Source organism: Panthera tigris, chromosome C1 (genome assembly GCF_018350195.1).
Source record: "Panthera tigris isolate Pti1 chromosome C1, P.tigris_Pti1_mat1.1, whole genome shotgun sequence".
NCBI classification, from domain to species: domain Eukaryota; kingdom Metazoa; phylum Chordata; class Mammalia; order Carnivora; family Felidae; genus Panthera; species Panthera tigris.
In genome coordinates, this window is record NC_056667.1 from 27,192,509 (window position 1) to 27,219,991 (window position 27,483).

The 27,483-nt window shown below is 47.0% G+C and overlaps 1 protein-coding gene across 5 annotated transcripts; it reads right to left on the reverse strand.

The window, feature by feature from the left end:
- Positions 1 to 2,255: 2,255 nt before the first annotated feature.
- CC1H1orf216 (chromosome C1 C1orf216 homolog) lies at positions 2,256 to 27,039 on the reverse strand. 5 transcript variants are annotated; one of them, XR_006221399.1, is made up of 5 exons: positions 26,832 to 27,039; positions 22,531 to 24,416; positions 19,582 to 19,787; positions 3,237 to 3,281; positions 2,256 to 2,279 (listed from the first exon to the last, which is right to left on the reverse strand). XR_006221399.1 is itself a non-coding variant. In XM_042997067.1 (3 exons), the coding sequence occupies exon 2, from the start codon at positions 24,409 to 24,411 to the stop codon at positions 23,725 to 23,727; it is 687 nt and encodes a 228-aa protein (XP_042853001.1). In that variant the 5' UTR covers positions 24,412 to 24,416; positions 26,832 to 27,039; the 3' UTR covers positions 22,472 to 23,154; positions 23,723 to 23,724. The 5 variants fall into 5 exon arrangements, 3 of the variants coding, with proteins under 3 accessions (XP_042853001.1, XP_042852999.1, XP_042853002.1); XR_006221400.1 differs by lacking the exons at positions 2,256 to 2,279; positions 3,237 to 3,281; positions 19,582 to 19,787 and having other exon boundaries at positions 22,472 to 22,710; positions 22,946 to 24,416; XM_042997067.1 differs by lacking the exons at positions 2,256 to 2,279; positions 3,237 to 3,281; positions 19,582 to 19,787 and having other exon boundaries at positions 22,472 to 23,154; positions 23,723 to 24,416.
- Between the last annotated feature and the right edge of the window lie 444 nt (positions 27,040 to 27,483).

The following is a 27,483-nucleotide window of genomic DNA, read 5'->3' on the forward strand; positions in this document are numbered from 1 at the left end:
GACCTGAGCTGAAATCAGACGCTTAACCGACCGAGCCACCCAGGTGCCCCACCATCTTAACTATTTTTAAGGGTACAGTTCTGTGGCATTAAGTACATTCCCTCTGTTGTGCAACCATCACCACCATCCATCTCTAGAACTCTCTTTTCATCTTGCAAAATAAAACCCTATACTCATTAAATAATAACTCCCCATTTCTCTCTCTCCCCCAGTCTCTGGCAACCATCATTCTACTTTCTGCCTCTGAATTTGATTATCCTAAGTACTTTATATAAGGGGAATCATTCAGCTTTTGTTCTTTGTTCACTGGCTTTTCTCACCTAGCATGATGTCCTCAAGGTTCATCCATGCTACAGCATGTGTCAGGATTTCCTTCCTTTTTAAGGTTGATTAATATTCCACTATATGTATGTATCACATTTTGCTTATCAATTCATCATTGATGACACTTGAGTTGCTTCCACCTTTGGCAGCTGTGAATAATGTTGCTATGGGGCGCCTGGGTGGCTCAGTTGGTTAAGCATCGGACTCTTGATTTCAGCTCAGGTCTCACGAACTGTGAGATCGAGCCCTACATCAGGCTCTGCACTGACAGCAAAGAGCCTGCCTGGAATTCTGTCTCTTGCTCTCTATATCCTTCCCCACTCCCTCAAAATAAATAAATAAACATTAAAAGAAATTTAAAAAATAATATTGCTATGAACATGTTTGAATGCTTGCTTTCAGTTCTTTTGGGCATTTACCCAGAAATGAAAATGGATCATATAGTAATTTTACGTTTAATTTTTTAGGAATTGTCATACCATTTTCCACAGCATCTTCACCATTTTACATTCTAACCAGCAATGCACAAAGAGTACAATTTCTCCACATCCTCATAAACATGTGCTATTTTCTGTTTTTGTTTTCTAATTTCTGACCAAGTCAGCCTCTGCTGACTGCAGGGCTTAGTGCAGAGGAATGTGGCACAATCAGTGGCCACAAGAGACTTTTGGCCCAGGCTTAATATGCATGAGGAGCCTGAATTTTGTATTTAAAATTTTATTTCCAATGAGATTATACACAGATGTTATATTTTTATACTACAATTAAAATAATGAATTTATTAATGGAAGCATTTAAGTTATACTACATTTAAAGCACATTGTTTTGGTATTAGACATGTTTAATGCACCTATACACTCAAATAAATAAAAGTAGCCTGGACTCTGTCAAACTCCGAGAGGCCCTGACTGGCTGCCCTTCCTGAAAACACCAGTTTTCACCTTACATTGTTGTGCCTCTGTTCTCTTCTCTATCTATTCTTCCTTTTCCCAGACCCTCTGTGTAAGCCTTCATTCCCTAAGACTCAGGGGGCCCCTCATCTTCCATTATCTCGCCCCACAGCCCCATGTCCACCATCTTTCTTATGACAAATGGTCCCCAAATCTCTCTCACACAAACAAACTTTCCTCCCAAGCCCAGATATGTATTTCCAACTGTGTAGAATTGGTTCCCTGAAAACAGACTCCAAAATGGAGATCTGTAGGCAGGAAGTTTTGGGGGGAGTACTCTCGGTATCAGCATCAATGGGGGAGGGGAGGAAGTATAATTGGGCAGATGAAGGAACTGAATGGTCAAAACAAAAGCCACCACCAATCCCATAATGAGCTTGGGAATCTGGACAGCCTTCATATTTGTCCTGCCTTGAGCAAGGAGGCCTGACCTTTATATCTCCACTTTGGTTAGTCATTGATGTTGATTGCCTAGGAAGGCAGTGTGACTTTGGGCCTCATCAGCTGAGGACAGGTACAAATACAGACTGGGACTCAGTTGAGAGCCCTCAGTCACCAACACTTCCAGGATGGGGGAATGAGTGCTTTGGACCTGAAAGAGGGATCTGGGTGACATACCACAGTATCTGCTACACCAGCCCCCACTTGGACGTCCTTGGGTATCTCAAACTTGATATGCCCCAGACTGAACTGCCCCTGCTCCTTTTCTGGGTTCTCTCTCATGTTATTACCAAATTCTTAGGCTTGTCAAGTCTGAGTCAGTTATCTCCCCTCTCCTTTGCCCTACATCCAACTGACATACCTCATAAAGGATATTAGACTTGGCCTAAAGTCTCTTGAATTCATCCCCATCTCCTCCTTCCCCACTCCCATGGACCTGCCTCAAGCCCTCACCAAGCCCTCACAACCTTGTTATAGCACTGTACTTCAATCACCTTCCAACAGACTCAGGGGAAAGAGCCACTTACCACAGAATAGGTACTGCATGAAAGCTTTACTGGGATACTGTTAAAAAAAAAAGAGAGTGATACTCAACCTCCTCAGAAATTAGGAAGGAAGGAAGAGAAAAGGAGGAAAATTAAAATAACAGTTCTAATAGGGGCGCCTGGGTGGCGCAGTCGGTTAAGCGTCCGACTTCAGCCAGGTCACAATCTCGCGGTCCGTGAGTTCGAGCCCCGCGTCAGGCTCTGGGCTGATGGCTCGGAGCCTGGAGCCTGTTTCCGATTCTGTGTCTCCCTCTCTCTCTGCCCCTCCCCAGTTCATGCTCTGTCTCTCTCTGTCCCAAAAATAAAATAAAAAACGTTGAAAAAAAATTTTTTTTTTAAAAAATAACAGTTCTAATAACATATTGTTAACTGTATTATATATACCAATATAGAGTATATTTTGTTAGTTACATATACAATTATATCTAATAATTAGTGATTTTGAATTTATTAAATTTGCAAAGATGTCTTCATTTCTCAAGAGCAATGAAGACCCTTTGTTCTAGGAATCCTGTTAGTTTGAATTATGAGGGAAAATATGAACAAAGATGTTAATTATAGCATTATTCATTAGAGTAAAAAAAATTGGAAGCATCTTAATTATCTAACAATAGGGTATGAGTTAAGTATGTTGTGGTTTGTTCTATGTAACATTATAAAATCATTAAAAATAATGGTCAAGGGGCACCTGGGTGGCTCAGTTGGTTAAGCCTCTGACTTCACCTCAGGTCTTGATCTCACAGTTCTGTGAGTTCATGCCCCACATAAGGCTCTCCACTGACAGCATTGAGACTGCTTCAGGATCCTCTGTCTCCCTCTCTCTGCCCTTCCCCCGCATGCACACTCTCTCCCTCTCAAAAATAAATAAACATTTTTTAAAAAATTAAAAAAAATAATGGTCAAATAGTCAGTGTAACAGCATGGAAAATGATTACTGCAAAGTTGAGTAAACAAAATTGGGATTTATCATACTTACACATTATGGTTGCGATGATGTAGAAAATGTGATTGGGGAAACAATCTGAAAGGAAATACACCAACATGCTAAGAGTCATTGTATTAGAGAAAAGAGAGTCATTCCTGATATCTTTAGCTACTCTTCTTTCACCATAATCTCTTCCTCATTTTTGGTATTGACAACATTATTTTCTTAGTATATAAAGTGCTATGGAAATGCAATTCCAAGATTCACTGCCTTCCACCACAATGCTACCTGAAACCCCTCTTACACAATAATTATGGAGTCACCACCAGCTATCGATAATCCCACAACCTTAGTTTACAACTTTGTAGTTGATGGCATTATTTTATGATATGATATGATATATGATATGATATGATATGATATAAGGTAATATATAATGTAATATAACTATAATAAATAAAAATGTATCAGCGCTTTAGTTCTTTTTATTGCTAGGTAATATTCCATTGTATAGTTATACCACATTTTGTTTATCCATTCATCTGTTGAAGGATACTTGGGTTTGTTAAAAAAGAAACAGTAAGCTCAAAATGGCATCATTGGTGCTAAGCCTGCATTAGCAACCAAGACTTAATACCTAACCTAACTTCAGTTTCAGCTAGAATTTCTTCTTACCCCACCTCCTTCTGCCTATAAAATTTTCCATTTTGTACAGCTCCTTGGAGCTCCTTTCTATCTGCTGAGATGAGATGCTGCCCAATTCATGAATCATTAAATAAAGCCAATTAGATCTTTAAATTTATTCAGATTTTTTCTAAAGGTTGTTTCCACTTTGGGCTATTATGGGAAATGCTGCTGTGAACATTCCTGTACATGTTTTGTGTGTGTGTGTGTGTGTGTGTGTGTGTGTGTGAGAGAGAGAGAGAGAGAGAGAGAGAGCGAGAGAGAGAGAGAGAGAGAGAGAGAGAGAGAGAGAGACTGTATGTTTTCAATTCTCTTGGGAATATATGTACTAAGAGTGAAATTAGTTGGTTGTGGAATTATAGTAACTCCATTTGAACCTTTTGAGGAATTGCCAGATTGTTTTCCAAGCAGCTGCATCATATTACATCCCCTCCAGAAGGCCACAAAGGGTCCCATTTCTCCACTCCTCACCAACACTTGCTATTATCTGTTGTTTTGGTTATAGCCATGCTTGGTGGGTGTGAAGTGACATCTCATTGTGGTTTGATTTGCATTTTCCTGACAGCTAATGATGTTCACCATTATTCATTTGTAACCAAAAGGAATTTTTTGACAAAATAAAGTTGAAATGTTCCCATTATAAAAGTAATTCATGCATATTATTAGATATTTTGGAAACGTCTTTTTTTAAAAATTCAACCACACCCAAATAGCACCATCTAGAGGTGATCACTGTAAATATGTCAGTGTGGTTCAATTTTTTTTCCTCTCTACTCTTTCTAAAATATGCCTAAAGTCACATGACATTTGCAGTTTTGCCTCTGGCATTTCACCTAATGTGATAAAATGGGAATTTTCCCATTACTGGATGTAACAATTTCTTTAGCCATTCCCATACTGATGGACCTCGGTCATTTCCAGCTGTATAAAATATTGTAAATAAAGCAATAGTACAGTGATTTGATACTGCTTTTCGATCTGTGTTCCATCTGTCCAGTAAAGCTGAGATCTTTGAGGACAAAGAACCTGTTTTCTCTTCCCTTTCCATGCATTGGCATCCTCCTGGGACAGTCCTGGGTACAGAGGACTTACTGAGTCTTCACTGCAGGACAGGAACTCTTCTAAGTAATTGACACACATCAGTGCATTTAATCCTCACAACTTCCCCATGACTAAGTAATATTATTATTATCCTTACTTCACACACGAGGAAGTTGAGGTAAAGAAATTTTCCCAAGGTTATCAGCTAGTAAAGGACAGAAGTGGAATTTTAATCCAGGCAGCCTGGTCCCAGAGTCTGAACTCGTAACCATCAGCCATACTGCTTCCCTTGATGGTGGAGGCAAAGGGAACTGGTAATGGGAGACAGTCATCTGGGCTTTGGGGATAGGTTGGTTTCATGTTTGAAACCTGGCACCCAAGCTTCATCCCTTAATTGGGAAGATCAGGAAGTCTTGGTGGAGGGAAGTGATTCAGATCCAACTTACAGGACAGTAACTTCCAACTGTCTCCAGCCTCACACCTTTCTCATCAGCCCGCAAAGCACTGGAGTGGTCTTTCTCGGCTGCAAATCCCATCTTGTCACTTTCCTGCTTTAAGCTCTCTACTGGCCTCAGGATAAATACCCAAGCCCATATTTGGCAGGCCTGGTTCTCTCTAGCTTCATCTGTCTCCTCTCTCCACCTGGCTTCTCCTCCTCTTTGCCTTATCCTCACATCCTACAATCCCCACCACACTGGGTCTCACTCTTCTACCTTTTGTACAGTGCCCTGGACAGCTCTTTCCTACCTTGCCCCTGCTTATGTTGGCTGCCCTCAAAATCTGCTTAACCACTCCCCCTTCTAAAAAGCGTGCTCCAAATCCATTGATTGGATTGTGTCCCCCTACTAGAGCTGTACTTCTCTACTGACACTCATCATATTTCTTGTAATTGCTTTTCTTAAAAACAATACAGGAGCGCCTGGGTGGCTCAGTCAGTTAAGTGTCCAACCTGACTCAGGTCATGATCTTGCAGTTCACAAGTTCGAGCCCTGCCTCAGGCTCTGTGCTGACAACTCAGAACCTGGAGCCTGCTTCAGATTCTGTGTGTCCCTCTCTCTCTGCCCCTCCCCTACTCACATTCTGTCTTTCTCTCAAAAATAAACATTAAAAATTTTTAAGACTTTTTTATGTTTATTTTTATTTATTTTGAGAAATAGAGAGCAAGTAGGGGAGGGACAGAGAGAGAGGGAGACAGAATCTCAAGCAGAGCCCGATGTGGGGCTTGAACCCTTGAACTTTGAGATCATGACCTGAGCCAAAATCAAGAGTTGGATACTTAACTGACTGAGCCACCTAGGCACCCCAACAATACGTTTTTTTTTAACATTTATTCATTTTTTTTAAATATGAAATTTATTGTCAAATTGGTTTCCATACAACACTCAGTGCTCATCCCAACAGGTGCCCACCTCAATACCCATCCCCCACACTCCCCTCCCTCCCACCCCCCATCAACCCTCAGTTTGTTCTCAGGTTTTAAGAGTCTCTTATGTTTTGGCTCCCTCCCTCTCTAACCTTTCTTCTTTTTTTTTTCCTTCCCCTCCCCCATGGTCTTCTGTTAAGTTTCTCAGGATCCACATAAGAGTGAAAACATATGGTATCTGTCTTTCTCTGTATGACTTATTTCACTTAGCATAACACTCTCCAATTCCATCCACGTTGCTACAAAAGGCCATATTTCATTCTTTCCCATTGCCACGTAGTATTCCATTGCGTATATACCCCCATGCTATAAACATGGGGGTACAAGTGCCTCCTGTATCCCTTGGGTAAATTCCTAGCAGTGCTATTGCTGGGTTATAGGGTAGATCTATTTTTAATTTTTTGAGGAACCTCCACACTGTTTTCCAGAGCGGCTGCACCAGTTTGCATTCCCACCAACAGTACAAGAGGGTTCCCGTTTCTCCACATCCTCATCAGCATCTATAGTCTCCTGATTTGTTCACTTTAGCCACTCCGACTGGCGTGAGGTGGTATCTGAGTGTGGTTTTAACATTTATTCATTGTTTGAGAGACAGAGAGAGAGAGCACAAGCAGGGGAGGGGCAGAGAAAGGGGGAGACCCAGAATCCGAAGCAGGCTCCAGGCTCCGAGCTGTCAGCACAGAGCCCAATGCGGGGCTTGAACTCATGAAACACTAAATCATGACCCAAGCTGAAGTCAGATGCTTAACCGACTGAGCCACCCAGGTGCCCCAACAATACATTTTTATGATAGAAATTTCAAATGTAAGAAAAACAAAAGAGGATATGCTCACCACACAACTTCAGTTATCAATTCACATCGTCTGGTTTCCCCTGAGCTCCCAACTACTTCCCTCCTCCTGTAATTATTTTTAAGCAAGTAATATACATTATTTCATTTCATCTGAAAATGTTTGATTTAGCAAGTGTCTTCTAAAAGATAAGGATTTAGGGGCGTCTGGGTGGCTCAGTCATGTGAGCATCTGACTTCGGATCAGGTCATGATCTCACAGCTTGTGAGTTCAAGCCCCACATCGGGCTCTGTGCTGCAGCTCAGAGCCTGGAGCCTGCTTGGGATTGTGTTTCCCTCTCTCTCTGCCCCTAACCCACTCGCATTCTGTTTCTGTCTCTCTCAAAAATAAATAAACATTAAAATTTTTTTTAAATTTTTTTAAGTAAATAAAAGATAAGGATTTTAAAAATCAAAGTTATGGTATCATCATATTTTTTAAAACCTATTATAATTTTCTTTTTTCAACCTTTTATTTTGAAAAATTTCAAACCTACCTAAAAATTGCAAGAGTAATTCAATGAGCAACACTAAAATTCTCACCCAATTCACCAAGTTTTAGCATTTTGCCACATTTGTTCTCTGAGCCATCTGAGACTAATTTGTGAAAACCATGATCTTCCATTCCTATACATTTCCACATTTATTTCACCCAAACAAGGAGATTCTTCTATGTAACCATAATACACTGATCATATTCAAGAAATTTAAGATACACAGGATAAAATATGTATAATACAATCCATATTCACATTTTGCCAAATGTCCCAATGCTGTCCTTCACAGAATTTTTTTCGTATCTAGTATCTGATCCAGAATCATGCACTGCATTTAATCCGGAAGTTAATTCTCTTTCATGATGTTGATGTTTCCTAGCCTGAGTTGGGGTTTGTCTGATGGTTTCGCTCCTGGTTCTGCATCCCTCATGTTCGCATCTTTTGGCAGAATGCTACCCAGATGACAGTGTGTCCTCCAGGCTTCGTACCAGGAGGTGGAGGCCATTTGCCTCACTATGATGATATGGGTTTTGGTTGCTTAAGGTGTATTATAACTGCTTTTAAAATTTTAAATGATCTGGGTTTGTTTGTTTTTGGTTGTTTGGTTGTTTTTTGTTGTTGTTTTGGTTTGGTTTTTGCTTTTTGCTTTTTCCTGCTAGACTGTGAGCTTCATGAGGGCAGAAGCCCTATCTATTTTCTCCATCTCTGTATCCAGCAAGCAAAGCAGGTTTAAACAGGAAAGTTGCACCTACCCTAGGCCCCAGCCTTTTGCGGCCCTTCAGCCTCAGAGCAGCCTTAGGAGGGACTAATTGAGACCTCAGATGAAAAAAATGAGGCTTCGAAAGAGCCTGGCTCCCTAGCAGAGTGACTTCCTCAAACTTCTACCTGACCTGTTCTCTCCCTTCTAGACTCTCTCTTTGGATGGCACCTGGGAAAAACCCTCCTGCCCCCCTAAAAAATGGTTTCAATGGAAACAGAAATTCCCAAAAAGAAGGAAATTACATTAGCTGTCCAGAGCCTAAGGGCTGGAGGAGAGAGGTGGGAGGCCCTATTTGCATTTTTTCCATTAACAAGCTGGAGTTGAGCTAGCTCGCCTGGGGAGATAATTTGAGAGGGAAATCTTTGCATATTTTATTTAAAAGCACGCTGCGTTAGGCGGGTAATAATGCAGAGTGTGGCGATTAGGTAAGGCCTGCAGGGACTGGGGGTGGGGTCCTTTCCCTCCCCTCCTCCTACCACCCCATCCTACCCCCCCCCCCCCATCTCCACTACCTCCACCCTAGTCCTGGGAATCAGCCTCCTTAAAGGAACAGCCTCCTTAGGCTTCTGAGGCTAGTTGGGACTCAAACCTCAGTAACTCTTGACACTTTCTTGCTGAGGAAGCCCGCGGGAGAGGTCCAAAACTGAGACACTAGCCCGCCCTGTGTCTAAGCGGTTTTAAGTGGCTGGGGTAGGGTTGGGGGTCGGATGGGGTGGGGTGGAAGGGGAATACCACACTTTTAGGAGGCTTTTAAAAATATGAGACAGATGTCTTTGTCGTCTCGATCATTGTATAGGCAGTCGTATTCATATTTCATTTCTGGGGACAGGGATGCTAAAGTGTGACACTGCATTGCCTAGAACAGTGCACTCAAAGAATTATCCAAATGCCAAAGGCACTCCCACTGAGCTGGCAACCCTCCCTGCACGCATGCGCAAGCCTTTCCTGTAAGTCCTGCCCTGCTGTTGTGTGGGATTCAACCCAGACCTGCGCTTGAGTAATTAGTTGAATGAGCAGGGTCCTTGCTTCAATGCAAGGTGTACGATCTTACGCAAATCACTTAACCTCTCAGAGTATTTCCTCTTCTATAAAAAAGCATAATGCCTACTTCTCTGTATAGTCATGGGGAAACAATGGGAAAATAGAGGGAAAGGGTTCTACAAACTACAAAATTTTTTAATGGTTTTGAGAGAGAGCGCGAGAGAGAGAACATGAGCGGGGGAGGGGCAGAGAAAGAGACACAGAATCCGAAGCAGGCCCCAGGCTCTAAGCTGTCAGTAGAGAGACTGCCTTGGGGCTCAAACTCACAAGCCACCAGATCACAACCTGAGCCAAAATCGGAGGCTCAACCAACTGAGCCACCCAGGCATCCCTAAACTACAGAATTCTGATCGCCCTTTAGAGAATGTAAGGAACTCCTGAGGGTAGTTATGCTTCTCTGGGAAGAGTTTATAAGGCCAAAGGGACCATAACCATTCCCACCTCACCAGTGAGGAACTCATTAGGTCACAAGGTCAGTTAACACTGCTTGTCCTTGGCTATAGCTCCACCACTGAAAAATGGGGTACACTGCACCTGCTCTATAGCCAAATAGCAGAACTGGAAGTGGTTTGAAAAATCTTAAATATCATGAAGAGGCAAGGTACTAGAAGTCTCAATAAGGAAGTCTCAATAAGGTAATGTCATTTCCAAATGAGCCATAAAAAATCTGCCTTCTCCTCTCCCCACCTCAGTCTTCTCATCTGTTAGATGAGTGCATACACTGATTCACCATCCCCAAAATGCATATGCATGCATGCATGCCCACACATACAAACTAGATCTTATTAATAATTAGGGGATGGGTGCCTGAGTAGCTCAGTTAGTTCAGTGTCCAACTCTTGATTTCAGCTCAGGTCATGATCCCAGTGTCATGGGATGGAGCCCACATTGAGCCCTACACTGAGCCCCACATCGAGCCCTGCATCGGCCCCTGTGTTGAGCATGAAGCCTGCTTGAGATTCTCTCTCTCTTCCTCTGCCCCTCTCCCCTACTTGCTCTCTTTCTCTCTCAAATAAAATTTTAAGAAATATTTAAAAATTTTAAAAAGAATCAGGGGAGTATCTGAGTGTCTCATATAAAAGAAGTTTTCATTATGGAGGATCACCTGGGTGGCTCAGTTGGTTAAGTGTCCAACTTCAGGTCATGTCATGATCTCGCAGTTTGTGGGTTCAAGCCCTGCGTTGGGCTCTGTCCTGACAGCTCAGAGCCTAGAGCCTGCTTTGGATTCTGTGTCCCCCTCTCTTTCTCTCTCAAGAATGAATTAGCATTTAAAAAAAATGAAGAAGTTCATTATGGAGATGAAGGTGATGATTGCTCCTGAGGCAAATTGAAGGGGAGGGGACAGGAAATCAATAAAAGAGTCTGTTCCTAGCTGTGAGTTTGGGGATAGGAAGGAATTCAGGGGTAAGGTGGTCTGTGAGTCCTGGGAGGCTGTATGAGGTTTCCAGGCACTCTGGGCACAGGAAGCAGAATAAGTAGCACCTTCCCTTCCCGCCATTTTCCCATAAGAAGCAGGAAACAGTCATTTAGAGCATTAACTCTAGGGGTGCCTGACTGGCTCAGTCAGAAGAGCAATTGAATCTTGATCTCTTGGATGGACTCTTAGTTTGAGCCTCATGTTGGGTGTAGAGATTATTTAAAAAAATAAAATAAATGAGTTGAAGAAAAGTTTCAAATATCTAGAGCATTAACTGTAAAGCTGTACCATGAGGGAGACATCTGCTTTCACGTCTCCCTCCCCCTTCTGTTTCAATTGCAGTTCCCCCCCTTTCCTCTTGCTCAGTTTCACAGAACTTAGCCCCAGGTGGATTGGTGAGGATACTCCCTAACCTACAGAACCCTTACTGAGTACAGATGAGCCTGTTTCTCAGGTAAGGAGTCTGTAACCTTGTTTTTTCCTGGTCTGGGTTAGAGGGAGGATGTGAGAATGTGGAGTGGTATGTCAGTCCTGCCAGAAAAGGAACCCACCTAAAGTAACTTTTGTTTATTTACCTGCAAAATGGGATAACAGAGAAATGGCACATGGCCTGAAACATGTTGGCCAGTCTTTTCTCACCCATAACCTTTCTCTGCTCTTTATCTCTATTCCCATCCACTGCCCTGTCCTCATTTCCCATTCCCATCTCACCTCCTTCCATCCTGTTCTATAGCACCTTCATTCACAATCATTCTATTTTTAGGAATACTAAAAGTGGAACCTCCCGTAGAAAGTATTCCCAACCTTGTGAATAAAAGCAGCCTTTTCTTTTAACAAAATATTAATCACAAACAATAAAGACTACCATTTCAGTAGCCTCCATTAAAATTAATTTCAAAACAGTACAAAAATGTCACTGTTTAGAAAACGAATGGTCAACTGGGGTGCCTGAGTGGCTCAGTCAGTTAAGGGTCCAAATCTGGATTTCAGCTCAGGTCATGATCTCACAGTCGTGGGATCAAGCCTCACTTTGGACTCTGTGCTGACAGCATGGAGCCTGCCTGGGATTCTCTCTCTCCCTCTCTCTCTCTCTCTCTGCCTCTCCTGTGCTCTCTCTTTTTCTCAAAATAAATAAACATTTAAAAAAGAAAACGGGGCAGGGGGCAGGGAGGTCTTAGATGGCTCAATCGGTTAATCCTCTGACTTTGGCTCAGGTCATGATCTCACAGTGTGTGAGTTCAAGCCCCGCATCAAGTTCTGTGCTGACAGCTCAGAGCCTGGAGCCTGCTTCGGATTCTGTGTCTCCCTCTCTCTCTCTCTCTCCCCCACTTGTGCTCTCTCTCTATCAAAAATAAATAAAATGTAAAAAAAAATTTTAAATAACAAAATATTAAAAAAATTAAATATGTATGTAAACATTAAAAATTTTTAATAAGTAAAACTAAAAAAGAAAACAAATGGTCAACTACTGAAATAAAACATTTGCTTCCAGAAAGGGTGAAAAATAATATCAAGGCAAATTAACAAAAAAACAGCATATTGGTCTGTAAAATATTTTGCAATTTATAAAGCTCTCTCAAGAGCATTATTTAATACTTAACAATAATTCTGTAAAGTAGATGAAACTTGCTTTCTTTTCCCCCCTTCTAACAGATGTGGAAACTAAGTCTCCAAAAGATTAAGTGAATTTATCTCTTGGTCACAGGGCTAATGAACTTGAGAACAGACTGTAAAGCCAGTTTCCTAAGGAGTACAGGGAAGAGAACGGGAATAGAGATGGGAAGGTTGATGGGGTGCTGGTGATGAATGGAATGAAACTGGGCATGGAGTAAGTGGGGTAGGAGTAATGTGCTCAGGACAGAATAATAATGGCATTTGGGTGTGGAGACTAGGGTGGGGATATGTGTGGGATGAAATGAAGATATTCACAGAGGTAGGTGGGGGATGGAGGTGGGGCAGTGTGGAGTTTGAGGGGGTGAGGGCACTGATCCTACAGCCACACTGTCTGGGTTTGAATTCTGTCTCTGCCTCCTACCAACTGTGTGAATTTAGGCAAGTTGCTCAACACCCCTGGGCCTCAATTTCTTCATTCACAAAATGGGGATGGTAATAGTATCTTTCTCCTGTGGTTATTGTGAGTGTGAGATGAGTTAACACATGTAAAGTGCCAAGAACAGTGCCTGCCCTGGCACAAAGTAAGGGCACTAGGGGCATGCTCTTCTCCTCCCCCTTCCCCTCCTCTCCCTTCTCCTCCTCCAGCTGCTTCTTTCTCTTGTAGCTGTTAGGGAAATGATTTGGGCTGCAGTAGAGAAGTGAGGTGGAAACCATGGGGTTAATGGTCAGAGGAGGCACTGGCTGCAGGGGGACAGTAAGAATAAAACTGGGGAGAGCATGGCATTGAACGCTGCCAGAACAACCAGAGAAAAGAAGCTCTGGGCTTCTTCCCAGGAGTCTGGACACACACATATCCATCTGTAGACACCTGCATGTTCTGGAGGGAGCCTGTGTTGGGTTCCTACAGAACCAAATTCAAGTAACACAAAGGAGGGCCTTTGGAAGGAGTCTGCTAGGCTCCTATGATGAAGCCCAGCCACCCTGGTACAGAACTCCTCTTTAAAGAGGACTGGCTTCTGGGGTTCCCAGTCTGCATCCCTTACAACCCCATATGCACCCAAACTGTGAAGGTCCTGGGTGTACCTGAAGACAGAGGTATGTCTGGCCCACAGACAAGTGGGATATTTTATTGACCTTATTATACTGCCTAGCATCCCAGGAAGTGATATGATGTCTCAGGCCAAGCTGATGAGAGTGAACATTCATAACAGTTGCACAGATAAAGCCCCTTCCCATGTTGCAGTTGCTGCCTCCAAAAGACTCCTCTGTCTCTCGTACAATGCCATGCTTCTGAACCCTCAGAGGCCCTGGGCTCCTGCCTCCCCAGGGCAAGGCCCCTTCCCTTTTCCTAGGATGCTCTTTTCCTCACCTACTTTTACTCATCCTCCAAATTGACACCAGCTCCTCTGTGAACTCTTTCTTGACCACCCCCCCCCTTACCTCCCTCATTCCTCTTTCCACCTCAGACACAGAATGTCTCTCCATTCTCTAGGTTCCTATGGCAATGTGCTTCCCAAATATGATCTCTGGAACACTCAATCTATATAATATGATCCATGAGAAAAGGGTTGCATACTCAAACAAGTTTGAGAATCCCTTTTCATACGGTGTTCTCCTCTCAGGAACTAACAACACATACTGGCACAGCAAAGACCCAGAGGAGTCTTCCAGTAAAGAAGTCCAGTTAACATGGTTAAACCCAGGGTTTCCCAAGTCCCTTTGATCATGGTAATCTTTTTTTTTTTTAATTTTTTAATGCTTATTTATTTTTGAGAGACAGAGACAGAATGTGAGTGGGGGAGGAGCAGATAGAGAATCTGAAGCAGATTCCAAGCTCCGAGCTGTCAGCACAGAGCCCGAACACACGTGCTGTGAGATCATGACCTGAGCCAAAGTCAAATGCTTAACCGACTGAGCCACCTAGGGAGCAATCGTGGTAATCTTTTACTTCCTGTCTATTGACCATGTTCTGGAAAGTGCTTCCATAGCACTGTGTACAGACGTCTATTGGCACTTACCACACTGCACTCTAGATTCCTCGTGTCTGAGTCTGTCTCCCTGGATACAGACTGTGAAATCCCTGCAGGCTGGGACTGTCTGATTCATCTGGGTCCCCGGTGCCTAGCAGAGAGTCTGGCACATGGTAGACAGTAATGTTCAATGCAGGAATTTCCTGTCTGTGACTAAGATGAGGACATGAAGAGTACCTTGGAGGCTCCTGGCTGGGCCTGGGAGGAGGTGTCTGGTGACAATGGTGACAGGAGCAGAGTGACACAGATATGCTTGCAGACTGTGGCATTCTAGGTCTACCAGGGATATGATCCATCCTGAGGGATCTGGGACAGAGATGAGGATGTCCAGCATCTCTGGGGATCCAAGCATCTGAAGTGGCCTCTGTAGCTGCAGTGGCCAGAGAGAACCCAAGGAAGAGCAGGACCTCATCAGCTTGGAAGGAACTCTGTTGTCCTCCATGTGGCAGGCACAGTGTGGGTAAGGCTGGGCCAGCAGCATACATCATCTTTGAAGAGCCTGGCTTCCCTGACTCATCCACTGCCCTGTAGTGCCCTGGACTTTGGGGCACTGAAGGATGGTTCTTGTGAGCAACAAGGCTAAGCCAGCAATTTCATTCCCTTTCCTGAGAGGGAAAAATCTCCATCAAGGCTCTTGAGGAAGGTCTTTGCGGACTAGATTTGCGGAACATCAGACCCTGGGGAAAGATCAGGCCAGCAGGCATGCAGGAACCAGAGAAGGCCTTGCAAGCCAAGCTAAGTAAGTCAAGTCACTGGAGAGTCTCCGAAAGGTCTTAAGCTGGAGGAGTCTTATAGAAGCCCACTCCAGAGCTGTGTGGTGAATGGAAGGGAGGGAGCCTGACTAGAAGTGGCCTGGAAAAGTGCTTAGGAAACCAAGCACAGCACTTGGTGACAGTCAGGTTGACTGACTAGGAGGGTCCCAGATGACTGAGTGGAGTGAGCAGGTTTATGGGTAGGAAGAAGATGGGCTCAGTTTTGGACACAAGGAAGTTTAAGGTGCTATGGGGCATCTGGGTGGAGCGGTCCCGTGAGTAGCTGAATATGCAGGTGGGGTGGGAGGCAGAGGCCCAGCTGGAGACAGAGGTTGGGGAAGGAGTCCCAAGGATGGGGGAGAGGGGGGCTGAAGTCACAGTGGAAGAGATCCCAGGAGGAGAGTGAATTGAAGAGGTCCCAGGACAGCCCAGGGGAGCATCAAGGGAGTTTCTTGCCCTGAGAGCAGTCTGAATACTGACTGCTAGGGGCTGGCTAGGGGAGTCTAAGAAGCATGCAGAGCCAGCCTGCTCCCTCGCACCCACAGGTCCGGTCCCACACCTGTGTTCCCACTTGCACACCCCTGCGCTCCAAGCGGGGGGCACGCCCCGCAGCCCCTTTTTGCTCTGCCCCCCACGGCCCCGCCCCTCCCTGCAGACCCCGGGGTTAATCCTCCCCTCCCCCAGATTAGGGGCGCTGCCCCCCTTTGTGCGCCCAAGTGCCCGAGGCGAAAACCCTGGAAGGCTCGCGGCCGTCCGGGCAGCTGAGGTGGGGAGGGCGGAGTGGGGCGCGGGAGGAGACACAAAGAGGGGGAGGGACCCCGGCTGCAGCTGTCCCGCGAGGAGCCGGGACAAAGGGCCTGCTGGCGGGCCGGCCCGAGCCGTTTTCATGCTTGTTGGGATTAGGCGCAGGAAACGTCGCTCCCAGTCGTGCGGATCAGCAGTCCGGGGCGCGCGGGCGCGTGGGGCGGGCTCGGCCCCACCCGCCCCCCGCTTTGTGCCGAGCCCCGGCTCCGGGCGGCGCCGGGCTCCGGGGAGGCCGCCCCTTTGTCTGCTCCTTTCGGGGGGCGAGCCCCGCCCCGGCCTCTGAACACCAGCTGAACGCGGGCCTCCAGCCCTCTCCTTCCCCAGCGCGGAGCCCTGGAGCTCCACCTTGACCCCCCTCCCCCGCTTATGTGGCAAGGTCACGCCCCCCCCCCCCCCACGCCCCAGGCACTCGGACTGTTCCCATCCCACAGCCTGAGCACTCTCTCCTCCCGGGTGTGGGCGGATACCCACCTGGGGGGATCTAGCCCCTCCCCCGGCCCCCACATTAGTGCGAGTACACCCCCCCCCCCCCGCCTTTTTCGCGCGTCACCTCCCCCGTTCCGGCTGTGAGTCCCATAACCAGATGAATCTCTTCTCAAATCTACTGGTGATAAATGAGAATGAAGCGATTAGAGGATCGACCGGTTCTAAGCTTAAGGGTTTGGGGAAGGAGCAGGGCAAGAATAAGGCTTGGCCAGAGAACCCTCCAGGCCTGGACAGGGGAAACACACACATTTCTGGCTGTCTGGTGCTGAGGCTGGGAGAGTCTCGGGGGTCTGCAGGAGTATGAACACCTTCCCAGGTTGGGTGCAGTCTTATTTCTGAGACAGGTTGGGGGAGGAGGAGGGAGCATGTGGGTCTGTGGCCGGAAGTGTGCATTTGTGAGTGTGAGCGAATTTGCGTGTGTGTGTGTGTGTGTGTGTGTGTGTGTGCGCGCGCGCGCGCGCTCGTGCATAGGTGTGGGTCTGGTGCCCTTGTGTCTGGGGGCGCCTGGTGGGTGTGGGCATGTATATGCGAGTGGACTTGAGGTCTGGCTCAGACCCCAGAACGTCCCCATCTCATGGGCCTCGCCACCAACAAACATTCCATTAAACTCGTGGGTCTGGGATTGGAGGTCCTTTAGCAACGCTTTTAATATACAGCACAATGGCCCAGCTGCCTCTTCTACCTCTGATGCCTCCCCATACTCTGCTGGTCAGCTAATAACAGCTCACGTTTACAGACTGCGTCTTTGTGCCAGGCTCAGGTGTAAGCCCTTTACATGTGTAAATTCATTTATCGCTCACACAATCCTATGAGAGAAGTACTAATTATCCCCATTTGACAGTTGAGAAAAGCGAGGCACAGCTAGTAAGTGGAGGATCCAGTACATCCGGGTCGAGTCTACACTAGAAATCATTATCCTCTGTTGCTTCAATTTCTACTCATCCTCTAGGAACTTCTTCCTTCAGGGAGCCTTCCTAGATCAGGTGCTCACAGATTTCATCACTTTCCTGTTCCTGTCACCTGTTCACCCCATGATTAGGAGACCCCAAAGCATGGGTTTCCCCATGAAGCTTATAGGAAACAGAGGCTGGCAGACAGGTCACAGGCTGCCACGAGGGGGCATTCAATCTCCTTTGAGATAGCCACCACACAGCCCTGATAAGCCAGGCTGGGGAGCCTACCCACCACATTCTGAAGCCTCCTATGCCCCCCAATTTTTACACTCTTCCTCAGTTCCAAGTTCACTCCCTGCCTCCCTGTACCCCAGGCTTTAATCCCAATCCCTCTGCCACACTTACCGGAGATGACCTATTTCTCTCCTAGGAGAGAAAAAGCTTTCCATGGAACTAGCCCTTTCTTCTCTCCCCAGAGGACCCAGCCCTGCGTTCCCTCCCCGCCAATCCCTTCCATGCCTTATCCTGTCCCTGGAGCCTGCTCAGGCTTCTGCTATGTGCCCTGCCCCTGTGGGTCTCTGGTTATCAGCCTCAATCTCAACCCTCCTTCTTCTTACTAAGCAGGACTCCTCAGGTAGCACCAGAAACCTAGTTACACTTCCTTGCTCCTAGTCCATTCTTCCTTGCTCCGCTTCCATTCTGGCTGGAAGGGGAAGGTGGCTAATCCCCTCCTTAGAGCATGAACCTTCCCTACTCCCCTCACAGTCCCAGGGACTAACCAATCCCCACCCAATGATTTTAAAACAACCTCCCAGGGTGCGTGGGTGGCTCAGTTGGTTAAGTGTCCCCCTCTTGACTTCTATTCAGGTCATGATCTCATAATTGTGAGATGGAGACCCCTGTCAGTCTCTGTGCTAAGCGTGGAGACTGCTTAAGATTCTCTCTCTCCCTCTCTCTCAAATAAATAAATAATTTAAAATCACCTCCCAATAAAGAAGTCTCTGGTCGAGAGACCTGCACAGAGGGCCAGCCAGGTTTCCCCTCTCCTAGGCTTAGAGTGGCTTGCGCATTAGTCTTTGGGATGCAAGTCTCATCTGCCTGTTCAGGCAAGACCTGCTCAAGGGCAGAGGAGGGCTCCACCAGGCCTTGTGTGTTTTCATGCATATGAAGCATCTTCAGGTTCATTTCCTCATTCAGGCTGTACAGTTGCCACAGGTGAAGAGACGGAGGTAGTCTAGAGAGTCTCTGGACCCTGCCTGCTCCACGTACGAAGTATAGCAGTGGTGTCAGCAGCTCCAGCATAGCTGATGGGCAACAGCAGCCACTGGAGTCCTGCCTCAGTTTCATTTATTTATTTATTTAACAAGGTTCTTTCTTTCTTTCTTTCTTTCTTTTTTAACGTTTACTTATTTTTGAGAGAGAAAGAGTGCGAGTGGGGAAGGGGCAGAGAGAGGGAGACACAGAATCCGAAGCAGGCTCCAGGCTCTGAGCTGTCAGCACAGAGCCCAACATGGGGCTCGAACTCACAAACTGTGAGATCGTGACCTGAGCTGAAGTCGGACGCGTAACTGACTGAGCCACCCAGGCGCCCAAGCAGCTTTATTTTTAAAAGCTTTTTTTAAAAGATGACTTTCAAATTTTAGATTGAATTTCCTTAAGGAAAAATTTGATTTTAATATATCTTTATTTTATTATTTTTGAGAGAGAGAGAGAGATGGACAGAGTGTGAGTGGGGGAGGGGCAGAGAGTGAGAGGGAGACACAGAATCTGAAACAGGCTCCATGTGCCAAGTTGTCAGCACAGAGCCCGATGCAGGGCTCGAATCCACAAACTGTGAGATAATGACCTGAGCCGAAGTCACTTAACTGACTGAGCCACCCAGGTGCCCCAGAAAAATTTGATTTTTTAATGAAAATTTTAAGTGTGTATCACAAAAGCACTATTTATAATAACTGTCATTAATGCAGTTTACTATATACCAAGTGGAGTTCTAAGTATTTTGCATATTATATATTCATTTATTATATATTCATTTAATCTTTGCAACAATCCTGTGAGGTGGTTACTACTATTGTCTCCATTTTAAGATGAGGAAACTGAGGCACAGAGAATGTAATTGACTTACCCCAAGGGTCACAGAGACAGAAAGCAATGGTGCCAACATCCAAATCCAGGGGTCTGGTTTCAGAGTCTGTGCTCTTAACTGCTGGCTACGCTCAGAAGAGCCTTCACACACTTAGGAAAGAGCCCCTTCTAAAAATTCACTGTCTTGTGCTCTGAGAGCTTGACGTTGTCTCCTTGTTAGAAATCTCCATGGTTAAAGTTGTTAACCTTAAAAATAAAACTGTCAGTTACTTTACCAGGAGAGATGGGTTTATTTGGAGATAGCAAAGAATTGCAATTCAGAATAAGCAAGCTTCAGCAAACCATAGGCAAGTCTGAGAACAAAGGAGAAGAATGTTCTTTTATAGAAGAAAGGGGGGGATTGGGAGGAGCTATTATAAACAAAAATTCATTGGAGTAACCTGGGAGTTTGAAGTGTAGAGGCCATCACTAGCTGAGTAATGACAGTCTCTCATTGGCTGGGCTGTTGCCAGGCAAGGAGAAAACCTTTCTTCCTCCAGCTTGGGTAGTAAAGTATAGGGTTCTTCCAGTCTGGAATGCAAGGTAGTCCCTTCCTGTTGGTTCTGCAATTGACTAGGAGTGATAGGGGTGAGAGCTCCCCCTTCTGGCCTCCCAACTCCATTTAAAATTTTTTTTTAAATGTTTTTTTACTTTTGAGAGAGACACACAGAGCATGAGTGGAGGAGGATCAGAGAAAGGAGACACGGAATCTGAAGCAGGCTCCAGGCTCTGAGCTGTCAGTGCAGAGTCCAGACTCAGGGCTCGAACCCATGAGTGATGAGATCATGACCTAAGCCGAAGTCTGAAGCTTGACTGACTGAGCCACCCAGGAGCCCTCCAACTCCATTTTAAATGAGGTTTCCTTTTACTAGTTTTCAATTGTTTGAATTTAGCTATAGCTCTTTACTAGAACAACATCTCTTAATAAGTGGAATTTGTTAAAACTGGTTCCATATTGTTTCAATGTCCAATGTCAATGTTTCAATGTCAATGTTCAATGTCCAACTGTTTAAATGTCCAATGTCAAGGTGACAAGAATTATTAATACCTTGGGTCGCTGTTTCAGTGAAAAGTACACTTTGTGAGGTTTAAAAATATACATCTTTTTGGGGAGAAGTACAGGGAGACATTATATTTATCTGAAATGTTTCAATTTATATAAGTAGAACATAATTTTTACTTGTGTGATTAAAAAAGTCATAAAATATGCCCTTATTTAATCAATCAAAAAATGCTTCTGTGGGGGTACCTGGGTGGCTCAGTCCATTTAGCATCCAACTCTTGATTTTGGATCAAGTCATGATCTCAGGGTTATGAGATTGAGCCCCATGTCAGGCTGTGCTCTGGGCATGGAACTTGGTTAAGATTCTCTCTCTCTCTCTCTCTCTCTGTCTCTCTCTCTCTCTCTCCCTCCCTCTCCCCTCCTCACCTCACACCACCCCTCCCACTGTGCATGCATGTGCTCTCTCTTAAAAAAAAAAGACCCCTTCTGTGTTAGATAGCCTCTTCGTCCTAGTAATTACAGCCTTGTATAATATCCTCTCTTTGAGTAACTTGCTTTTAACCAATAGAATATGGCAACGTTGAGGGGTTGTTCTTTCTGTGAGTAGGTTGCAGAAAATCATGACCTCTGTCTTGCTAGTACCCTATCACTTTCTTGGCTGCTGTGCTTTGATGAAGTGAGTTGTCATGTTGGGAGAACCCACATGGCAAGGAACTGAAAGTGACCTCCAGCCAATGGCCCTTGAGGAACTGAATGTTCCCAACAAATAAGATCACAGACCCTGGATTAACACCTTGCTTACAGCCTTGTGAGAGATTCCTGACCTACAGAAATCATGAGATAACAAATGAGTATTGTTTTAAGTCCCTAAGTTTGAGGGTAATCGGTCATGCAGCAATAGATAACCTTTCTTTATACAAATAATGAATTTTTGATAAACTAATTAATGTCATCATATAAACCAATGTAAAATAAGTTTAGTCTAGATTGTCACAGCAAATATCTGAAGTCATATACATGTATTTTAACCACGTATGTGTCAGAACCAGCTGAGGAGCCTAACTCAGTGTTTTGCAGTCAGGGCACCCTTCAGGGAAGTGGTGGCTCTAGGGCAGGGTTGAATAGGAGTGTGTGGGGGGAGCATATGTATCCCTCACAATCGATGCCTACCCACCCCCCATCTTCAGGCTCAAAGGTGCCTCAGGATGAGAACAATCCCATACGGGGCTCTCAGGCCAAGTCTCCCCTGTCAGACTGAGAGGCCCTTGAGGAGAAACCTCTTACCAGCCCCATCAGCCACAGCAGGCTGAATACCTCCTCCCCAGTGACTTCCCCCACATCTGTCCCCCAGCTTCCAGTCCAAAAGGGCACCTCAGACAGTATGGAAAAGAGGCCACCAGGCAATGGGTAGAATAGAAACACAAACTCAAGAAATGCATTTCTCTGCCCCAGTTTATTCACCACGGCTTGGTCCAGAGGCCAGGTTCATAGTCAACATGCAAGGGCTAGACACAAAAGCCCCAGGACCATTGCTTCAGCCTCACTCCCTATACCTTTCACCTACCCACCCATCAGGGATAGAATTCTTTACAGATAGAGCACCCCCATTTTGCAGATAAGGAGTAAGCGTCATGCCACTGCTCACCCATCAGGATCTTGCATCCTCATGGCTCCAGAGGCAAAGCAGAGAGCTTGGCTACCTTAGTCCTTGGTTCTCCCCAAAATTCAACCACTCTCCTTTTCACAGAGCCTCTGCTCTAGCCTGTCAACCCCCATTTAAAGGGCCATGCAGTGACGGAAGGGGTTATGACCCAACATGCTAAGAGCTTCCAGAGGCTGGGCTGAGCTGACACTCACTGTCCCCCACCCCCCCACCCCACCCCCCACCAAAGGTTAATGTGGCTCCTCTGGGCCCAGACAGCCTGATTTAAGAAAAAACAGACCAACCTAATTTGACGTCCAGTGTTGCTAAAGCCAGAAAGGCACAGCGAGTAGAGGCACAGAGAGGAAACAGATTTTTTTTTTTCCAACAGCCTTGGAATACCATGCCGATTCCTTGCAAGCTTATAAGCACACATTCGCTTTCATCAGAAGCTGAAATCAATATGGTCTGCAACAGCTCCTTTGCTGTGGAGAAGGGTTGTTTGTTTCAAACTGATATTTTAGAATTCCCACTCTCCTATTCTTCACAGGGTTCTGCCGTTATCATCTCCGTTATCATCTCCCCCATCCCCATCTCCCATGTGCCCCAGGGCAGAGTTCAAGAGGGACAGTTCTTTATCTTCTTCTCTGATCCCATCCCCCATCCCTGCCACGTGTCAATCACCACCCCCAGCTTCCCTCCCTCATACTAATTCTCTACCAATTGCTCAAAAAGCCATGGCAGGCCAGAGCAGCCACCACACTTCCTACAGCAAATCCACCATCAGGGACAACAGCTTCAGCAGAGAAAAGTCTGGGAGGAGTGATGGGGAAGGAATAGGAGAGGTGTCCTGGGAAGTCCCAGGAGAGTGGATCAGCACAACCCTCAGATAAATGACGATAGCCCTCTCTCCAGGGAACAATTGGACCCTGTGGAGAAAAAAAGGCTAGGATTGACAATGGGTAACACAGAGTGTGGATGCCCGACATACGCAACTGAATATGTATTTGCACACATCTGCTAGTGAGTCGGCCTGCAAATCCATGCTCCTAATACACCCTTCCCATGCCTGCACTTGCACACACAAGGGCTCACTCACAGACACCCACCACAAGCCTGCACACTCAAACTCATTCATATGCACACACACACACCTTTTGCATATATATCCTCACTCGTGCACATATATACACACTGTTGGACACCTGGTTCATGCATACATATACAAACATACTCCCTCTTACATACATGCTACACACACACATATGTACACACCCACACACAGACCTGCACATCAGTTAGCTCATGTGTACGCATGGCACACACAAGCTGATGCACAGGTGCTGATTCACACACGCCTGGACCTGCCTACATGATAGCACGTACATACTCACGCTTATCTGCACTCATACCAGCAATAATCATGTACTTACTTGTGCACAACCACACACATGCCTACAAACATATACATGTACCCCTGCACCCGTGGAGGCACACCCTTAGCCCTGATCCTGGGGCCTGGATGGGACCGCCCTCTGTTGGAGACAACGGATAAGCTCCTTTCGGTTGTCTAGGATGGTGTCGAAGCTCTCCTGCAGACGGGTCTGCTGGTCAACCAACTGGTGCTGCAGGCCCCGGATCCACTGCAGCAGGGCCAGGCGACGGTACATCACCAAGTGCACATGGTGCTTCTCCTTTTCCTGCTCTTTGTAGCGCTCCTGAGCCTGCAGCTGCTGCACAGCCTGGGCCACTGAGGGCAGAAGGGGATCTGGAGGGCCTGGGCCTCGAGGGGTCCCACAGACAGGCTCAGGGCTGCTGCTGGGGCTGTCGGTGCTCAGGGAACTGCTGGCATAGCCGTTGTCCTCCAGAGGGGAGCAGACTGTGCTGGCGCCGCTCATCTTCTCCAGCTCAGCTCCGGCGATTTCTGCCCCCTCTGGTGGGCTGCGGACCTCCCCATCAGGGAGTCCAGGGGCCTGGAAGGCCTGGTTGTCAGAGGGCAACTCAGAGGAGCCTCTCATCAGGCTGGGCTCCACCTGGCCTGGCATCCCATGCCAATTCTCATTGGCATCTTTGGCACTCGCCATGAAGTTGGAGTTGCTGTCTGGTTGGAGCTCAGGCTGACATACTCCAGGTGGGCCCCCCAGGAACTGGCCCCCCTCAGCTACCCCTGGCTGGATGGCAAACATCTGGTCTGCAAAGGAGAAGCAGAAGAATGAGTCAAAGCAGGACAGGGTGGGGTGCCTGAAGTCGTGGCAACCTAGCTGTGGGGGCAAGGCAGTGTGGAGGAGCTGGATGCTCCTTCTCAGTCCCTTTCCCTCTGGTAACACCTCCCTTTGTGGTATTCCTATTCCTTCTCTGTTGATTCGCAGTCTCCTGCATAGGGTTTTCCCTCAGCCCTCCGAGGCAGGCTGTCTCCTTATTCTGTGCACGTCTTCCCAGATGAACTAATCTTCTGCTATAGTTTCAAGAACCATCAGGTGTTGGTGACTCTCAGATGTGTCTCCAGCCCAGATCCGACTACTATACAACTCTGCAACCATCCATAGGCCCCCCAAATTCTACATGTCCCAACCAGCTCTCCCTCTCCAGTGTCCTCAGAAAAATGGCCCACCCTGCATTCAGTCACTCCAGCCAGAAACCTGAGAGCATCCTGGTCTCCTCACTCTGCTTCCTTCCCCCATCTCATTGACCACAAAACACTGACAATTCTTCCTCTTAAAAACCTGTGTATGTATGCATATATGTCAACCCTCACTTGTACTTGGTTCAGGCCATTTCTTACCGGGATTACTGACTGACTGCTGCAGGCTTTTCTGACCTCTGTGCCTCCAGTTAAAAATGTAAACTTGAGGGGCACCTGGGTGGCTCAGTCGGTTGAGAATCCGACTTCAGTTCAGGTCATGATCTTGCAGTTTGTGGGCCTAAGCCCCACGTCGGGCTGTGCTGACAGCTCAGAGCCTGGAGCCTGCTTTGGATTCTGGGTCTCCCTCTCTCTCTGCCCCTCCCCAACTCACGTTCTGTCTGTCTCTCTCTCTCTCAAAAATAAACATTAAAAAAATTTTTTTTAAATGTAAGCTTGATTGGTCACAGCTCTGAGAGCCCTCCCTAAACTGCTAACCCTCAACATGGCCTACAAGGCTGTGCTTCAGCTGACCCCTGCTCCCCATTTCAGGCTTGCCTCTTGCTACTCTGCCCCTCTCAGAATCCCAAATTTCTCAGAGGTCTCAGAATGTGTCATTATTCTGTGTCATAATGTGTCATTATTCACACAATTCCCTTGGTCCACAATACCCTTCCCTTCCCCTCCCCTGTAAACTCCTCCCTTCTCCGCCCAGCAAACTCCTTTTTGTACTTCAAAACGCAGATGTCTGATCCCCACCTCTCTGAAGCCTTCCTGAAGTTCTTCCCACAGCCCCAGCACACATAAATAAGCACAGTTAACTATGCCTTCCCCTGGGTCCCCACTGCACTGGTACTCACTGTTTTGTTCATATCTGTTTCTTGACCCTGGTGCATAGTTGATGGCCAGTAACTGTGCATTTAGTTGTTGTTGGTTTTGTTTGGGGACTATCTTCTAATAGCAGCTTATACATTTGGCTTCCTGACTAGATACCGAGCTCCTCTATATATCCTCTGTCATATTCCTGCACTAAGCAGGTGTCAGTACATAGTTGCTGTGTGAGTGAATGGGGGAGAGGTAGCAGTGGGCTATCTATGCTCATAAAGAGAAAGCCAACAGTAGCGAGAGGCTACTGCTCAGGCCCAGGGATAGAAGATATGGCTCCAGTTACCTCCTCTGCCCTAGTGAGCAACCCCACCCCCGCCCCGTCCCCATCCCCATTGACAAGCCTCTCTTCTGACCTTGCCCTCTTCCCTCTGGGTTTACTATCTTGTGCCCCTCCCCTAGCTTGCTCCATCCAGGGGCCCCAGAGGGAGGGCGTATCACACCATTCTTTCCTCCCTAATAACCATTTCTACCAAAATTAGGGTTTGAATTAACAAGAGGTTTCTACTGACTACATATTACAAGGATTAGAAAAATGGGGGATCAGTAAGAGTGAGGGATAGTGTTAAGTATAGCAGGGATTAGGAGGTCTTTATAGGTGGTAGTGGGCAAAAGTCCTCGGGGTGTAGCGACGGTCCTTTAGTGACCTACATACTACCATCCCGCTAAGCAGTCTTGGAGACTTTCCAGGCCCAAATGTTGTTTGTTTGTTTTTTCTTTCTTAAACTGGGAGCGGCCGCGAGGGAAGCTGAGATGCGGCGGCTTAGGTGTTAAGGCTCACAGGGTTCTCAGAGATGGTAAAATGGGAACCCAGACCCCCTAGGATCAGGCTTCCGTCCAAGCTAATCCGCAGTCGGCCCGGGGTGTGTAAGGCGGCGGGGGTGGAGAGATGGCTCTGTAAGGGTTGGGGAGGCCGCCTCCCTTCCTGCGTAGCCCTGCGGGAGAGGAACCCCCCACCCCTCCGCCTCCAGCAGACAGAGGATAGAGACCATGCTTTCCTAAGCTCCCCACAGGGGGCAGCCCGGAGGAGGCTGGGATCCCCTGCTTGCCCCCCCGTCCCGGGGGGCTGGGCCCCCAACCCTCCCCTCCTGCCGGACTCACTGCCTGGACGCGCCCGCCCCGGCGCGGCTGGCTCTGCTCCCGCGGGCCCCGCGGCGGGAACTCGTCTCTGGAGGCTGGAGGGGGGGAGGGGGATGTCTCGGCCTGGCCTGGGCGGCCACGCGGGCCGGGCGTGGGGTGCGGGACTCCCCCGGCGACGCGCCCAGCCCCAGGCCCAGACTGCGGAGTCGGGCGGCGTCAGCGCGGCAGACGGGGCGGGGCGGCCGGGCCCACGTGGGCCGGTTCGGGGTTCCGCCGAGCGAAAGGCTAGTCCGGCCAGAGCGCCGGAACCAACTCCCCCGCCTCCTGCAGCCGTGACAGAGGCCTGCCGGGTCGGGTTTTATCTTCCCACTGCATCCATTGGGTCCCTCGGATCGCTTTGCGTCACTGCAGATACGGTGACATTTTCAAAATGAAAATCTAATCATGTCACCATCCTCCTGCTTTTAAGCCTTTCAAATGGCTTCCCTCTTGCAGGGTAAATCCTTGAGGCAGCGGCCACAGGGTTCTGAGCATCTTGTCCTGTCTACCTCTCCAGCTTCATCCTTTGCCCTCCATCTCTGCAACTGGGCCTCACACTCCGTTCTGCCACGCGACTTTTGCACACCCGGTTCCCTCTACCTAAAATTCTCTTCCCCTTCTCAGCTTACTCATA